The sequence below is a fragment of the Camelina sativa genome, chromosome 13 (genome assembly GCF_030686135.1).
Source record: "Camelina sativa cultivar CO46 ecotype springtype chromosome 13, ASM3068613v1".
NCBI classification, from domain to species: Eukaryota; Viridiplantae; Streptophyta; class Magnoliopsida; order Brassicales; family Brassicaceae; genus Camelina; species Camelina sativa.
The window spans coordinates 2529027-2545052 of NC_141892.1; the positions used below are offsets into that span (position 1 = coordinate 2529027).

At 37.3% G+C, this 16026-nt stretch overlaps 4 protein-coding genes across 4 annotated transcripts; 2 read left to right on the forward strand and 2 right to left on the reverse strand.

The window, feature by feature from the left end:
- Window positions 1-7197: 7197 nt before the first annotated feature.
- LOC147929134 (uncharacterized) lies at window positions 7198-8223 on the forward strand. The gene has a single exon (XM_087482361.1). It carries the CDS (start codon window positions 7198-7200, stop codon window positions 8221-8223), a length of 1026 nt encoding a protein of 341 aa, XP_087338487.1.
- A 1797-nt stretch (window positions 8224-10020) lies between these two features.
- LOC147929135 (uncharacterized) lies at window positions 10021-10851 on the forward strand. The gene has a single exon (XM_087482365.1). The coding sequence runs from the start codon at window positions 10021-10023 to the stop codon at window positions 10849-10851; it is 831 nt and encodes a 276-aa protein (XP_087338491.1).
- Window positions 10846-12020, reverse strand: LOC104734684 (peroxidase 53-like). The gene is made up of 3 exons (XM_087482127.1): window positions 11533-12020; window positions 11238-11432; window positions 10846-11144 (listed from the first exon to the last, which is right to left on the reverse strand). The coding sequence occupies exons 1-3, from the start codon at window positions 11761-11763 to the stop codon at window positions 11127-11129; spliced, it is 444 nt and encodes a 147-aa protein (XP_087338253.1). The 5' UTR covers window positions 11764-12020; the 3' UTR covers window positions 10846-11126.
- An 819-nt stretch (window positions 12021-12839) lies between these two features.
- LOC104734683 (peroxidase 54) lies at window positions 12840-14603 on the reverse strand. Its single transcript, XM_010454311.2, has 4 exons — window positions 14299-14603; window positions 14002-14193; window positions 13653-13818; window positions 12840-13569 (listed from the first exon to the last, which is right to left on the reverse strand). The coding sequence occupies exons 1-4, from the start codon at window positions 14530-14532 to the stop codon at window positions 13085-13087; spliced, it is 1077 nt and encodes a 358-aa protein (XP_010452613.1). The 5' UTR covers window positions 14533-14603; the 3' UTR covers window positions 12840-13084.
- Between the last annotated feature and the right edge of the window lie 1423 nt (window positions 14604-16026).

The window sequence follows — 16026 nt, forward strand, 5'->3', positions numbered from 1 at the left end:
ACTCATAGCTATGTGCTATGTTTTTTTTTGTCTGTCTTCATTTTAATGTTTTTTCAGCCACATTAACTAACTTATATATCCATTTTTGCCTTCGACAGGTATGATTATAAGTTTATAACTTATAAGAGCATGTTTTTAAAAAATTTATAGAATTCGGGAATATGATTTGGGAATGGGAGTTATGGCTAAAACATGAAAAGAGAGTGAAAGGAAAGGACCCACACGCGTGGGACGCGGATGATAGATATCCTCAACTAAGATTGGGGTGTCATGCTTTTAGGCTCCTTGCAATTATTGAAGTCATGCATACTCTTATTATTGTGAATTTGTGATTATTAGTATGTCAAGAGAAATTTTTTGGCATCTCAATCTTTCTCTCAATTATTTCTCTCTGTCCTACTACATTCATTATTGCATTCTATTTTTTTGTTTGGATCCCTTTTATCTATCCACCATATTTTGAATTTCAGTAGGTTGTTGTGTGTAGTGTGCATACACGATTAAACACTCGCCGATGTTGTTCAACAGGTTTATGGCTTCTTAGAGAATCCTATGTACATATCATTAAACAGTCTCGAGTAGTAGACATGAATCCCTTGTATATTTATGTAACGGATAAATATAGTTCGAGGACAAACAAAATTCCGTTAACTTCAAAACCACATTTAAAACATCCTATAATATGGTAATATTTTCAATTAGGGATTATATAATTCCCATGCAAAGCATACATGAACCTTAGTACTAGTATTAATTAATTAATATAAACCTTATCATAACCCAATAACCCAAAATAGTAGATTGTTGTAATAAGCAACCTAACTTGACCAACCCAAATCAAATCCAATCGTGATTTAGTATAAACCTAATTTGACCACACAACTTACAAGCCGGTACGTAGTTAATCACCAACTAAAAAAAATGAAAAAAATGATGGCTTGCGTAACCGAATCCAAGATTGATTTTAAACAAAATTCGAACTAGTCTATATAGCAACCCATTGATGGCAAAACTGGTTGTTGCTGTCTTTGCTCCACGGCTATAAATAGAGGCCAGCTTGCCTAGGCGGCGGTAGAACTCTAATAGTATAAGAAGTTATTTAACATTTTTTTGAATAAAATTTTTGTGTATTCATCTGAATTGCCATGACAATGGAAAACCCATGTTTTAAAAAAAATATCTTCGTAACAACTTTTTTTGGTAGTTGCTGACATTTATTTCGACAGAGGTTCATAAAACATCCATATTTTACCAAAAGGAAGTTGAAGAGGAGAGAGTCACGTGACAACGTGCCTGATGAAGTAATTATGAGATAATTGAATTGATGAAACGAGTTGAGGGTCCACTTTGTCTTGCTTGAGAAGAGGCAAATCTACACACAGGCAATCATTTGCTCATGGGACCTTTTTTTTCCTTTTCTTAAAACTTAAGTTAGCGTTAAATATATTTGTGCATTTCTTCATTGTTCATCTTTTATTGTCGTCCTCTCAAGTGTTAAAAGTTATTTACCTTCATGTTGAAACTGTATTAACTATATGTCACGAGAGAGAGAGAGAGAGAATCAGAGACTAATTAAGATTTTTTTTTTTTTTAAACTAGCTTTATGTCAATTTTACAATAATCAACACATATAGTGCATCTCTAGTAATTAGTTACTACATTCGACTAACAAATACTATGATTGAGATTGACATCTAGCTTTCACTTTTTATTTTCAGTATTCCTTTGACTTTTTCTCAAACCTACCATGCTCTTACGGTTCTCTTTTGTTTTGCGATCAATTTTGATGGTTTTGATTCACAACTTTTCTTCCACTAAGTTTGTCACAATTCATTATCATCGTCTGCTTCAGTTATATCAATTTTTGTTTTAAAAATTCCGATGACACATGTGGTTACACTCCTAATTGTTTGTATAAAACTATCACCCATACGAACAATGGATGATACCATCGGAATACTTCCATTGATAGAGAACGTAAGAGTATTACATAACACATCTGTTAGTTCCAACCCGTCTACAGAAGCTATTCGACTAAATTTAAAAACTTTCATAATACACTAAATTGACTTTTATCGAAGCTCAAAATCAACCCATTCAGGAATCAATGAACGTCAGAATGAAAACTTCCCTCTCACACAAAACAGATCACTAGTGCAAAACTTTTTCTATATTGTTTTTTAAATTAGATACTTGAGAAGTTTAAACTGTGGTAGAATTTCTTTATGGTAATTCAATTTTTTATCAGTGATTTTATTCATTCATTCATTCTTTGAGATATTTATTTAGTTATACCATATTTTAGTGATTTTATTCTAATTTTTCATTTTAATTTATATAAATTATAGTAAATAATATATGGTATTTTAATAAGTTTTCATTATTATTTTACTTCTACAGCCAAAAATTTATAGCTGCTGTCAAAAATTTTAAACCTAAAAAAATAAAATAAAAAAATAACAACATTGTACTTATTATCTATAGAGGAACATAAAGAGAATCACATTCGTATTTGAGCAGGTTGGCGTGGAAGGTGACCGATTTATCTTGACCGCAAAATCAGCCCATTGAATTATATGTTGTCTCCCCAAAATTTCGAATTGAAATATTGTTTGATTTTGTCGGTGAAATCATTCCACAAGGACTGTAATGATGGTTGATAATTCGATATACATGTTGGAAGGTTTTTTTCCATCGTTATTGATTTGGTGATTCGTAAAATAATTTGTCAATGATAAATTCTCTGTCGGAGCCCACAAGATAAAGTTGGTCTTTTTAACTAAAGTGAAGACTTTAAATTTTCTGCAATCCTCTCCCTAAATAAAAAAGAATATTCCATTATTTACACATCAATAAAATAGTAAAAACAAATAACAAGACAAACCTAAGATGATCTCTTTTTTATCTCTTTTAATATTTTCTCTTCTTTCTCTTTTCTAAAGAACTTGTCACCGCTCTAGGTCTTCGTCTCCGACCAGCGCATGTGCGCCACTGCAACCATGGCGTCGGTTCGGCTTTAGTTTTATGCTTAGTTTTCGAGTTCTTCTTTTTTTTGTGGAGAGATCTCTGATTTTTCCAGCTTTTCTCTTTTTAGATCTAGGATTTGGGTTGTTTGATTTTGTTGCAGGATTCATTTTACTTCTTTACCTGAGCTTTCTATGGCCTAAACCGCGTTGGCTCTAAGCCACTCACAGTCGGTGTGGTGGTGATTCGGTTTTGGCGACCTATTGTTTTAGGTTTCCTCACACAGCTTCAACATATCGGATCTAGGGCATGATCCGCCCAGGTTTGGGTTCTTCTTACTGGTTCAAGTCACTTAGTTGACACTTCCGACCATGGCGTTTCCGATGGTCTCTGAATTGAGTTCTTATGTCTCGCCGCTCAAGATTCCCCAAGGTTTCTCTTCTGAAGACTCTAAATCAACAACGTGAGGCAAGATATTCGTAGTCTTTCAAAGGTTTTGGTTAACTCTGGTATCCTTTGCCTTCTAGTTCTTGCGTTTTTGGTTTGTTCGAGCAAAAAGAAGTTTGGTTTCTCTGTGTAAAATCTACCGTCCTGTTTTAGATCTCTTTATTTTCTTTGTTTGGTTCCCCGTGTGTGGGGCTTAGTTTCCGAGTGCTTTAGACCTTGTTGATTTGTTTTCCCGGGGGTAAAGTATCGTCCACTTAGTTTCCGGAGGTTAAAGTCCTGCCGGCCTTTCTTGTAATTCTCCTTTATTTCCCTTTAATATATATTTCAGATGACAAAAAAAAAACTAGTAAAATGTTTGCTGATTTTCAGTGATTTTACGTAGGTTTTAATTATCATTAATTTAGAAAGATTTAAATGCAATAGCATATTTGATGTGATTATTGATATGCTCAAATTAAACCCTAGAGCTACTCTCTCAAATTAAGAGGTCACTACAGTACTTAGGGGTCGAATTCCACAAGAACTCTAGATTACACAATAAATTGTAGAGTTTTATAATTAAGCTAAACAAGATGATTTAAATTAAAAAGGTAATGCAAAATATTAAATAAAAGCTGTGAAAATTCAATGGATCAAAAAGCTAGGCCTATGGAATTTTTCAGGAAATTACAAATTATTAAATCAAGAAATAATTATTTCAAGCAATTAAGAACAGATCTAGAACTCTAAACACTTTTAAAAAATAAATCAGTTCTCACTGCAAATATTATCTAAATTTAAAACCAGAAAATCCAAATCTCTTTGCAAAATTCAAGGTAATAAATCAGCTTTAAAAACATGTTTAGATTGTTCACAAAATTATTAAATCAAATCTCTTTGCAAGAAATAATTTTGCTCATCAAAAGGTTTTATCAGGAAAATCAATTATATTCCCATATAAATTTATTTTCCTAAGTTGTTAATTCTAGGTGATCAATCAAGAATTAATATTAAGAACAATCTATAATGAAGATCTAGAAAGATAATGAATCCTAAATAAACATATCTAATAATTCATAAAATCCCTGTGAAAAACCCTAAACCTAACAAGCAAACTACTCAGACATATTCAATGAAGAACAAAACATAATTCTGAATAATAAGCAATTGAAATTAAAAGAGTAAAGAGGGAGTTCAAGAATTCTTCTCTCAAAGCAGTTCAGATCTGTCTCCCAAAAGCTCTCAAAATCTCACAGGGTTGCAGAAAAATAAAACTTGGCTAGAAAATAACTTAAGGGTTTTAAAAACCTAAAAACTATATATATATGTCCTAAAACACGTCAGGGACTTGTGTTGTAAATATGGAAAACTTTGGGCAACTTTGTAAAACTTCCAAATTTGTGATTCTTCATCGGCTGAACATGGTGTCGATTGATGCTAAACAGTGTCGATCGACACTCACTCTCTGTTCTGACTCCAAGTTGATTTCCTTCGGTTTAAATGCTCCAAAATGATCCAAATTGCTCTACTTTGCTCCTTCTGTGCTAAATTCCTAGATAACCTGTAAAGATTCAAAAACAACAACCTAGAAAACAAATCAAAAGACTCTAAAAGACTCCTTATATCATGGTTAAAAACCACAAAAACCATGATATATCAATTATGATAACAAAATTATTCAAACTCGTTTTTTAAAAAACAGGAGAAGGAGCTTTAATTAAGGAAATCAACTTCCGTTAACCTTCTTACAGTCTAACCTAATCTCTCCATTACTACCAGTCAAGGGACTAATGTTCCCCATGTTGATCATGGACTGTGCAAAGGTCTGAAAAAACAGAGTCTGGTTACTTGCAAAAGACGTAATGATCGCGATGGTGGATGAACCGGTGGTAGAGAACAGCTCTTGATCTGACTGAAGAAGCCCATTAATACTCTGCAGGTTCGTAAAGTAATTGTTATCGAATGCATCAGGTGTGCTCAGGTCGAGATTGGTGATCGTTGATGCGCTGCTGTTTTGAGGACATAGCTGTTGCAGACTGCTGAGAAGCGTTGAGTTTAGAGTCGGGTCGGGGTTTCCTTTCCCGCTGAAATTGAATAGTCTGTTGTGAAACACTCCACATCGAGCACGCCCGAACGTATGCGCTCCTACCTTGATCCATAAAAGATGGCATTAGCTAGGGTTCTGTTTCAACTTGTGCCGTAAGTAACTAAACATGTAAGATTTACTATCACACATACTACTTCTACCTTGAAAGAAAGAAACGCTGCGTTTTGCTCTGGGGGTGATCACAAAGGCGATTTAGGGTTTTTTGCGTCTTGCACAAGGATTGATGCCGCCGGGGGCTTCTCCGCCGGAAGCAGCTGGAGATTTACAGGGGGTGGCTCCCTGAAGTCTATGGATCTTGAGGAAGCTGAACTCCCACCGGTTGTGGGGATCGAACAGGGTTCTCCCTCTGTAGTGACGAAGGGGAATGAAGTTGTTTCTGGCAGTCCTCTGAAGTGCTCTTGGGTTTCTATGGTTAAAAATCCGGGAGACTTGTCAAAGGTTGATTTGGCTATTGAAGAGATTGATGGTATGCCTACGGTCTGACTACCAAATAAGGTGTTTGACGAGGCTCATCCTCTATGGGAAGATTTCCTCGTCGGCAGATTTTTAGCTAAAGCTCCTTTTGTGGGAGGGATCCATGCTTTGGTTAATAAAATCTGGACTCTTGGTGATAAGACGATTAAGATTGATGTTTTTGTAGTGGATAATACCACAGTGAGGTTTCAAATCAAGGATGAGCGTACGCGATCTCGTGTTTTGAAGAGAGGTATGTAGAATCTATGTGGTGTTCCAGTTGTTCTATCAAAGTGGAGTCCCATTGCAGAGTTGGAGCCTGAAGAGATTAAGATTGTTTCTATATGGGTTATAGTTAAGAATGTTCCTCCTAAATATTTCTCTTGGGAGGTGCTAAGTGCAATAACGAGCCCCCTCGGCACTCCAAAACAACTACATTCGGATACAGAGTCATGTAAGTCGTTCACTGAAGCTAAGGTTTTGGTGGAGGTGGATTTAACAAAACGTTTACCAAGCAAAATGTCTTTTAAATCAGAGAAAGGAGGTGATACTATTGTGGAGTTTGTTTATCCCTGGTTGCCAGCTAGGTGTACCCTATGCTCTAAATGGGGCCATTTGGAAGATACATGTACAACGAAGAAGGATCAGGGGGTTTCCTGTCCTAGTCAGCCTGCACTTGAACAGTCGGAAAAGAACAGTGGGGAAGAGGTTGTTTCAGGTTCAGGTGGGGTCACGAGTTTAGGCATTGTTGAGTCTTCTGAGCTAAAACAAGGGGTAACAGAGGTTGTTGTTGAACAAGTTGCTGAGAATACTGCAAATACGGAGGGTGAAAAGGACCTTGGTTGGACAACTCCTACTAAAGGGTTGCGTAGCCCAGTGAAGCAGGTTTCTAGTACAAAGGAAATTTCAAATATGTCGAAATCTTTTTCTTGTTTGAGTGACAAAAGGGAACAGGGTGAGGCTTTGGATACAACAGTCGAGGAGATTAGTGGTCCGACTGCCGCTAACTCTGATGTGGTGAATCTTCCTACTGATACTACGACTTCAGGGGCTGAAATGTTACTGGAGAAGCAGAACGAGGAGGGAGGCAATGCTCCTGAGCGTCAGGAGACGGGTCTATCACTTCGACCTTCACTTCCTCGAGCCTCTAAAGGGGTTCATAAATTTGTCTCTACTACCAGTTCTCAGAGTTTTAGGGCTCAAGCTCCTAGTTCTCTGAAACCACGTCAAACCTCAAACCAACTCTGATGTCAGGGTTCTTTTGGAACATGCGAGGCTTTAACAAGAAGGAAAAGCAACGTGTTGTGAAAGAATGGATGGGACAGGGAAATTTTGATTTCAGCTGTCTGATTGAAACTAAGGTAAAGGAAAGACGTGCGGATAGAGTGGTGAGGTCTGTGTTTGCAGGCTGGTCTTTTCTATCAAACTACGACGAGCATCGGTTAGGGAAACTTTGGGTGGTTTGGAGGAACAATGTCAGGGTTACTCCGGTTTATCGATCTGCTCAGTTGATCACATGTTCTATCTACATTGAAGGGATGGAGGAGTTTTTTGTTTCTTTTATTTATGCTTCCAATTTGTCTGCTGAACGACAGGAATTGTGGACTGATCTCAGACACCATCAGGATTCTCCTTTGTTTCGGGACAAAGCTTGGCTTCTTTGTGGTGATTTCAATGAGATTTTATATGGTGATGATCACTCTCTTAATGCTTCTGTCCCTTTCTGCACACTCGGGATGAGGGATTTTGAGGACTTTGCAAGATATTGTGATCTTTCTGACATGCATTATCATGGTCAGAGGTTCACATGGTGCAATAAGAGGCAGGACGGAGTTATCTGCAAAAAACTTGACAGAGTTCTCATGAATAAGCATTGGCTCCAACATTTTGCACATTCATATTCTGTCTTTGAGCCGGGAGGATCTTCAGACCACCTTCGCTGTCGGTTTTACCTCTCTGCAGTAGCTCCAAAAATCAAGAAACCCTTCAAGTTTATTAATGTCACCACGTCTCATCGAAATTTCACCAAGGAAGTGGATGAGCACTGGAAAACATCACCACCTCTGTTCCATTCTACATCTGCAATGTATAAGTTATCCAAGAAACTTAAAGGACTGAAACCCTCTCTGCGATCTCTAGGGAAGCGCATGGTTGGCTCAATCTCAGTTCGTACAAAAGCAGCTTATAAGACTCTGTGTGACTTGCAGGCTACAACGATGACGAACCCCTCCTCTCAAGGTGTTTGTGATGAGGCGGCTGCTTATGATAAGTAGAAGACACTATCTGATATCAAGGAATATTACTTGAAACAAAAAGCTAAGCTTCATTGGTTGAAAATAGGTGATCAAAATAATAAAGCTTTCCATACTGCAGCTACTATACGTGAGTCGTGTAATAGCATCAAGGAGATTCAATGTGATGATGGTAGGGTAGTCACCACATAGGATCGGCTCAAAATTGAAGCTGCAAACTACTTCCAAGGCTTTCTTAACTTGCGACCTGAAAATTACACCTCTTGGTCCCAAGAGGAGTTAGAAGCTGTGTTGGATTTCAAATGTGTAGAGAGTGATAAGTGTTTGCTTACACATGAGGTATCAAAGGAGGAGATTAGGAGGGTGTTATTTGCAATGCCTAGTTCGAAATCTCCGGGACCAGATGGGTTCACTGTGGAGTTTTTTAAGGCTTCATGGGGAACTATTGGTGATGATTTCGTGGTTGCTATTCAATCATTTTTCCGTACTGGTTTCTTGCCTAAAGGGGTTAACTCGACTATATTGGCTCTCATTCCCAAGAAAAAGAAAGCAAGGCTCATGAAAGACTATCGTCCGATTTCCTGCTGTAATGTTCTCTATAAGGTCATCTCGAAGATCCTGGCTAATAGGCTCAAGATCATACTACCAAAGTTCATCTCACCTAATCAATCGGCCTTCGTCAAGGATCGATTGCTCATGGAAAATGTGCTTCTAGCCACAGAACTCATTAAAGACTATCACAAGGATACAGTTTCCCCTCGTTGTGCTTTAAAGATTGATATATCTAAAGCTTTCGAATCTGTTCAATGGAGTTTCTTACTCATCACTTTGAGAGCAATGGCTTTTCCTGAGCAGTACATTCTCTGGATCCAAACTTGTATCTCGACTGCATCTTTTTCTCTCCAAATTAACGGAGAACTGGCTGGTTACTTTGGTAGCTCTCGCGGTTTACGCCAAGGTTGCTCACTTAGTCCATATCTCTTTGTTATCTGCATGAATGTCTTATCCCGCAAGTTAGATGTGGTTGCGGTAAATAGAGTTTTTGGTTATCATCCCAAGTGTAAGCCTCTGAAACTCACTCACCTCTGTTTTGCTGATGACCTTATGGTGTTTGTGGATGGGTCCAAACAGTCGGTTTTAGGTGCTCAGCGGGTCTTCGATGAATTTTCGGTTCACTCAGGTTTGCACATTAGTATTGAAAAATCCACCATTTATACGGCTGGAATCCCCTCGACCATCAAAGAAGAGATCCTTCACCAGTTCCCATTCGCATGCGGTTCTCTCCCTGTTCGGTATCTTGGTCTACCACTTTTACCAAGAAGGATGACATCAGGGGACTATCTCCCTCTCATAGAAAAAATTCGATCACGGATTGCCTCGTGGACAGATAGGCTGCTCTCATTTGCTGGTAGACTTCAGCTTATTGGATCAGTTCTATTCAGTCTAACAAATTTCTGGATATCAGCGTTTAAGCTCCCTAAATCCTGCATTCAAGAGATTGATCGCCTATGTTCTACTTTTTTGTGGTCCGGCCCTTCTTTGAAAGCAAAGAAAACCAAAGTGGCTTGGTCTGATGTTTGTATGCCAAAGAGTGAAGGAGGTTTGGGGCTAAGATCAATCGCGGAAGCAAATAAAGTTAGCATGCTAAAACTTATCTGGAGAATTTCTTCGGCTAGAGGCTCTTTATGGGTTGATTGGGTGAAGAGATCTCTTATTTGCAGTGGTTCTTTTTGGGCAGAAAAGGATAACACAACTTGTGGATCATGGATTTAGCGAAAGCTTTTGAAATACAGAAGCCTAGCAAAACAGTTTATTAAGATGGAAGTGCATAATGGTGAATCAACCTCTTTTTGGTTTGATAACTGGTGTTCACTAGGATGTTTACATGATGTTTTGGGGGAAAGGGGTGTTATTGATCTCGGAATCCCAAAGACAAGCACCATCGCTGATGTTCTGAATAGGCAGCGGCGGCGGCGACATAGGCTCCCCTTACTCAATATTGTCGAGGATGAGATACAAAAACTGCAGGTTCATCCCTCTCATGAGGCACAAGATATACCACTATGGAAAGGGAAAAATGACTATTACCGGAACAACTTCTCTACCAAGGAAACTTGGTCACATATCCATGTTTCTCACCCACACCTGGCCGAATACAGAGTGATATGGTTCTCACAAGCCACTCCTAAGTATGCCTTTCTCACTTGGTTGGTCTTTAAAAACAGAGTCCCAACAGGGGACAAGCTGCAGCAATGGTCTCCACAGGCTAACGCAAGCTGTATTCTCTGCAACCACCCGTTAGAGACAAGGGACCACCTATTCTTTCAATATTCTTATTCACAGTTGGTGTGGGAAGGGCTAGTGAAGAAGTTCCTTGCAGACAAGTACACAAGTCACTGGCAAGAAGTCCTTTCTCTTCTCGCGGGTAATGCTCTTGACAAAACTTTACGATTCATCCTGAGTTATGCTTTTCAAACTACCATTTACTTACTTTGGAGAGAAAGGAATGGACGACGACACGATGAACACCCAATGACAGCAGAGAACCTGATTAAGCAGATCGACAAGTATGTCCGCAACCGTCTAAGCACACTTCAAGGAGGTCAAAGCACATCCATTCAAGTTTGGTTTGAAGCAAGATTCTACTGAATGTTTTATTTTCAAACTGTTCTAAAGTGTTTTACCACATAATTTTTGTAAAACGTTTATTTTTATTTTGAATATAATTTAACATTAAATTCAAAAAAAAAAAAACTAAACATGTATATGAAATTACCAGATAAAGCTACTAGATCGTTCGTATTTAGCCCAACAGCCGAAAATTTAGATGTTATGTTGCTAAGGCTCTCGACGGGAGAAGGAATGGCCGAATTTGCCCCTGCTAGGTTTGCGGTGAGACTATCTCTTCTTCCTAGTAATACAGTTCATGATGGCCCTCCTGCCTGAAGATGATCAATTCAAACGTACATATATTAATCTTTACCAAGATAATATTTAGTTATGATTTGTAATGTTCACAAAGAACGTGTAATTACCAGTGACACGGAAGCCTCAGAGGCAAGAGCTAAAACGTCAGAGCAAGAGACAACACCAGGACAAGCGTTTTCGAGGGCAGTATTGATATTATCGACAACATTGAATCCTCTTGCTGAGTTTGCATTCGGACCAGCGTTCTTTTCGCTCTGGATGCTTCCACTGACGTCGTCAAGCAAGATCGACGCATCACAACCCTTTTAAAAAATAAAGAAGCAAAGTAGCGGTTTAGAGCAAAACATATCAAAATAGGAATTTAAGTTAAAGAATTGCATTGAGAAAGATTAGTTTAATTACATTAACAAAGCAATCGTGAAAATGAAGGCGGATGAGGCTTGCTCCGATTCTTGTATCGGATTGAAGAGCTTGCTGAATTGTGCTGCATACGATGGCAGAGACGTTAGGGCAAGTTCCAGAGTAAAACGTTGCGTTTAGTTGCGCAGATGATGTCCCAAAGATTGAGGAAACGATAGCAATAAGACTGATGATTAACAAACCATCACGAGTAGGAAGATTTGTTACAGCCATTGATTAATTAGGTTTCGACAAAAGATGATAATTAAAAAAATTTGATTAGTTATTTCCACTGATTGGTGCGGAACTTATGACCTATTCTTGATCATTTTGAAATAATTTTATAGATAGAGAAAAAAGTTGATTAAAACGCGTATTTCTTGACTGATCATGAAAGTGAAAGATTTTGGATGAAGGCAAATAATTAGAGAATAACGTGTGTGTGTTTGTCTACATAGTCCAAAAGATGAGAAAAAAGCTGGTGCTTCTACATTTTGTTTAGTTGAAAGTAATTTGTCTTTATTAGGTTACACTATCTCCATCACATGCATTATTGTAATCCTCCCACGCGGTTGGTAAAATGAAGTTACAAAGATTTTTGTGTTCTTGAGACGAAATCGGTGGTTTTATTCTTTTTTTAATAGAAAAAATAATTAAATGATACTCTAAAATAAGTATGATAAAACGATACTTCAATCTCAAAATAAATTTTTTACAGCAGACATCTTTAATGCACTTAGATTCCCATGTTCAAAAATGGGAATTCGTATATATATAAACGTGGACAAAACCAAGAGAATGCAAAATTTTAGATAAACTTTTTACAAAGCTAGGCGACAAAATTTGTTTATAAGTCACATTCTGTGAACGATCAAAAATACCACTATTTGAAAGAACCGCTGCCTTCAAATGTATATACGTAGTAGTTGTGTGAGCTTTACAGCTGTATTTTCAGAAAGAAAAATAAAAAATCATAATCACTGATTTTGAGGAAGAATCTGCAAAAGTCTTACTTGCGAGACTTTTGGAGATGTTTTTTTTTTTACATTAACCCTTGTAGAATAATCATTCAAAGATGTGCGACTAGCTCCGGGGTATCTTTAAGACATGGTTTATAATCTTAGAAAGGGCTTAGAATAAATTATGATTCCCATTTTCTGATTATTGACACAAAATCCAGGTATTAATCACTTGATAATAATAACACTAAACCTTTTCTCTTTATATATTGTTTCAAGTCACTTTATAATGGTTACTTCCAAATTTGAAGTCAAATTTCAACTACTTCGCCACAAGAAGGAAAATCAAAATTCAACATGATAAATCCATGTATTAATGTATTATTTGGGAATATACTAGACGTGACACAATCATGCACGTATTTGGGCGTAATAAAGTTTTTCAAATATTGAAATCATCACAAGTACTGTAAAACAAAACCCTACCACTCAGTTCAAAACTTATTTATTTTTACAAAATGGTTAAGCTTAAGAGTGATATATAATATTTCAAAATGTATATATGATACAAACGGTGAAACTGAACCCATCATTGTTCACATATCTGCTACACTCACCAGTCCGTCAGATTGTAGCTGAATGTCCGCTGCTTCAGTAGCTGATGACTGTCCATTAACCACCTTACAATCTTGTCTAATCTCTCCACTACTCCCAGTCAAGGGACTAATGTTCCCCATATTGATCATAGACTGAACAAACGCCTCGAAAAACAGGGTCTGGTTACTTGCAAAGGAATTAACAACCGCAACTGTGGCTGAACCGCTGTTGGAGAACAGTTCCTGGTCTGACTGAAGAAGCCCATTGTTACTCTGAAGGTTCGTGAAGTAACTGTTATCAAACGCATCAGGTGTGGTCAGATCGAGATTGGTGATCCCTGATCCGCTGCTGTTTTGAGGACATATCTGTTGAAGACTGCTGAGAAGTGTTGAGTTCAAAGTCGGATCGGGGTTTCCTGTACCGCTGAAGTTGAATAGTCTATTGTTGAACGTTACGCATTTACCACGCCCAAACGTATGCGCTCCTATATACGCACATTGGCACTAATTAGGGTTTTTTTTGTATTGAGCCACAAGTATAATTAAACGTGCATGTCAGATGATTTACCAGACAAGGCTACTACATCAGTTGTATTTAGCCCGACAGCTACAAATTTAGATGTTATGTTGTTAAGGCCTTCGAAGGGAGAGGGAAGTGACGAATTGGCCCCAGTCAGGTTTGCGTTGAGACCATCTCTTCTTCCTAATAACACACTCCATGAAGGCCCACCTGCCTGAAGATGATCAAACATGTATATATTTTTATATAGATGAATGTGAACATAATTAATTAAATGTAATATTAGGTAAATAAAACGGGCTTTTTCATCTGGTCCAGCCGCCAAAGACACAATTTATATAAAATATGTATGTATGTATTGTTTAATATGTTTACGAAAGAAAGTATTATATATTACCAAAGACACGGAAGCCTCTGAGGCAAGAGCTAAAACGTCAGAGCAAGAGACAATGCCGGGACAAGCATTCTCGAGGGCAGTCTTGATATTATCGACGACATTGAATCCTCTAGTTGAGTTTGCGTTGGGAGGAGCGTTTTTCTCGCTCTGGATGCTTCCAGTATCGTCAAGCAAGAGCGACCCGTCGCAACCCTTTTCAAAAGTAAATCAGCGGTTTAGTGTAAACAAAAAATGTAGAAGGCTTGATATTAAAAACACTTAGAAATCAAGAAGCTTATTTAAATATTTTTCTTATACATTAACAAAGCAGTCGTGAAAATGAAGGCGGATGAGGCTTGCTCCGATTCTAGGGTCAGACTGAAGAGCTTGCTGAATAGTGCTGCGAACGATAGCAGAGGCGTTAGGGCACGTCCCGGAGTAAAACGTAGCATTTAACTGCGCTGATGATGTCCCAAACAATAAAGAAACGATAATAAGAAGGCTGATGATGAAGAAACCATCACAAGTAGAAGAAGATCTTGTTACAGCCATTAATCAGTTTTCGCAAATAATGGCCGGATTTCGATTAGTTTATTTGCTAAACTGATTGATTTTAAACTTATGATTAATCTAAGTAGTCAATTAATCATTATATAGGCAATCAAAGCTGATTAAATCTGGACTGATCATGAATGTGCAATATTTTAACCTAAGTAAAAAATAAGTCAAAGTGTGTGTTTGTTTACCAAGTCAAAAGATGAGAAAAGATGGCGCTTCTAGAATTTATGTAGCGCGTATTTGGTTAGTTTAGTCATTAACGTAAGAAAATGTTGAGTCTACAATATTCGTTTCTTAGGTCATGTTCCACGAAAAGTGAAAGAGTTGTTAGTTGTAAGTTGTAACGTGAATTATAGATTTTCAGTTTTAACCTTAATAAATTAGTCACTACTTACTCACAATCAATTTCTTTTGCAAAGAACTTACAGCTCTGGTTAGATTAGGCTGTATTAGAGTGAATCTTGCTGAATCGGGCATCAAAATTACGAATACATGTCAACGAACTGTCCTGTGTGTGTTTGCAAGCATGCTTGATATTTTTCGATCGTGAAAAAACAAGTTAGATGAGTGACTTATCCACCTCGTAAGACCACACCACTAACTTATTTTATTCATGTCAAAAAGTTATCAAACATACGACATACATATAACACAGTACAGTTAGTTCACAAGTATTCTCCATTACCCCGTTCTCCTCTCCATGAAACCGGCTTTTCGAGAGATTTTGATTTCCCAATCAAAGCAAGTTTCAGCCTTCCTTACGCTATGGTGTTATTACTGACTATTTCTCACTTGAATTTGCTTCATATTTTTTTGTGTGAAAAAAGAGTCATGCACTCGTAGTCTTATATAAGAAAAACCAAAGATAAGAGATATAAGATATGAGAATCCCAAATATTCTAAACTTAAACATTCAGTGGCTAAAATTAAGTAAATTTAGGATACGAAGAAAATCTAACAAAATCTGAAAAATCTCCACATACTATTTTTTTTGTTAATACCATTTTTAGAGTTAAAAAATGTTTGAATGGATTTTTTGACACCTTAATGAATAAAATTAAGTTAATTTTTTTTCCTCTATGTTTATCTTCATATTTCTAACATAAGTGACTCGTTTTCACTCTTTCACTTTTCTAGGCTTTGTCAATTTTATTTTCACTTATCAAGCCGTCGGATCCTAAACATCTTCAAAAAATTATAAATTAACCCCAATTTTTTTTTCTGTTTGAAGCTCTTTCGCCACTTTTGTCTTCGTCCAGGTCTCATGCTCGTCGACCACACGTCTCTGTTTCCTGTTAAACTCCTCCATTATTAGTTATTTTATATCTTTGGTCAAGCGTACGTCCACACTGCTTTAGCCGATCGGATCCAAATATTCGAAATCTTTTCAGCTCATTTGATTTGGTTTGCACTTCAGAGTGTCATCACCAACTCCCATATGCGTTTAAATCCAATTATTCATTATGCTTTTAGACCATCGAAACGATT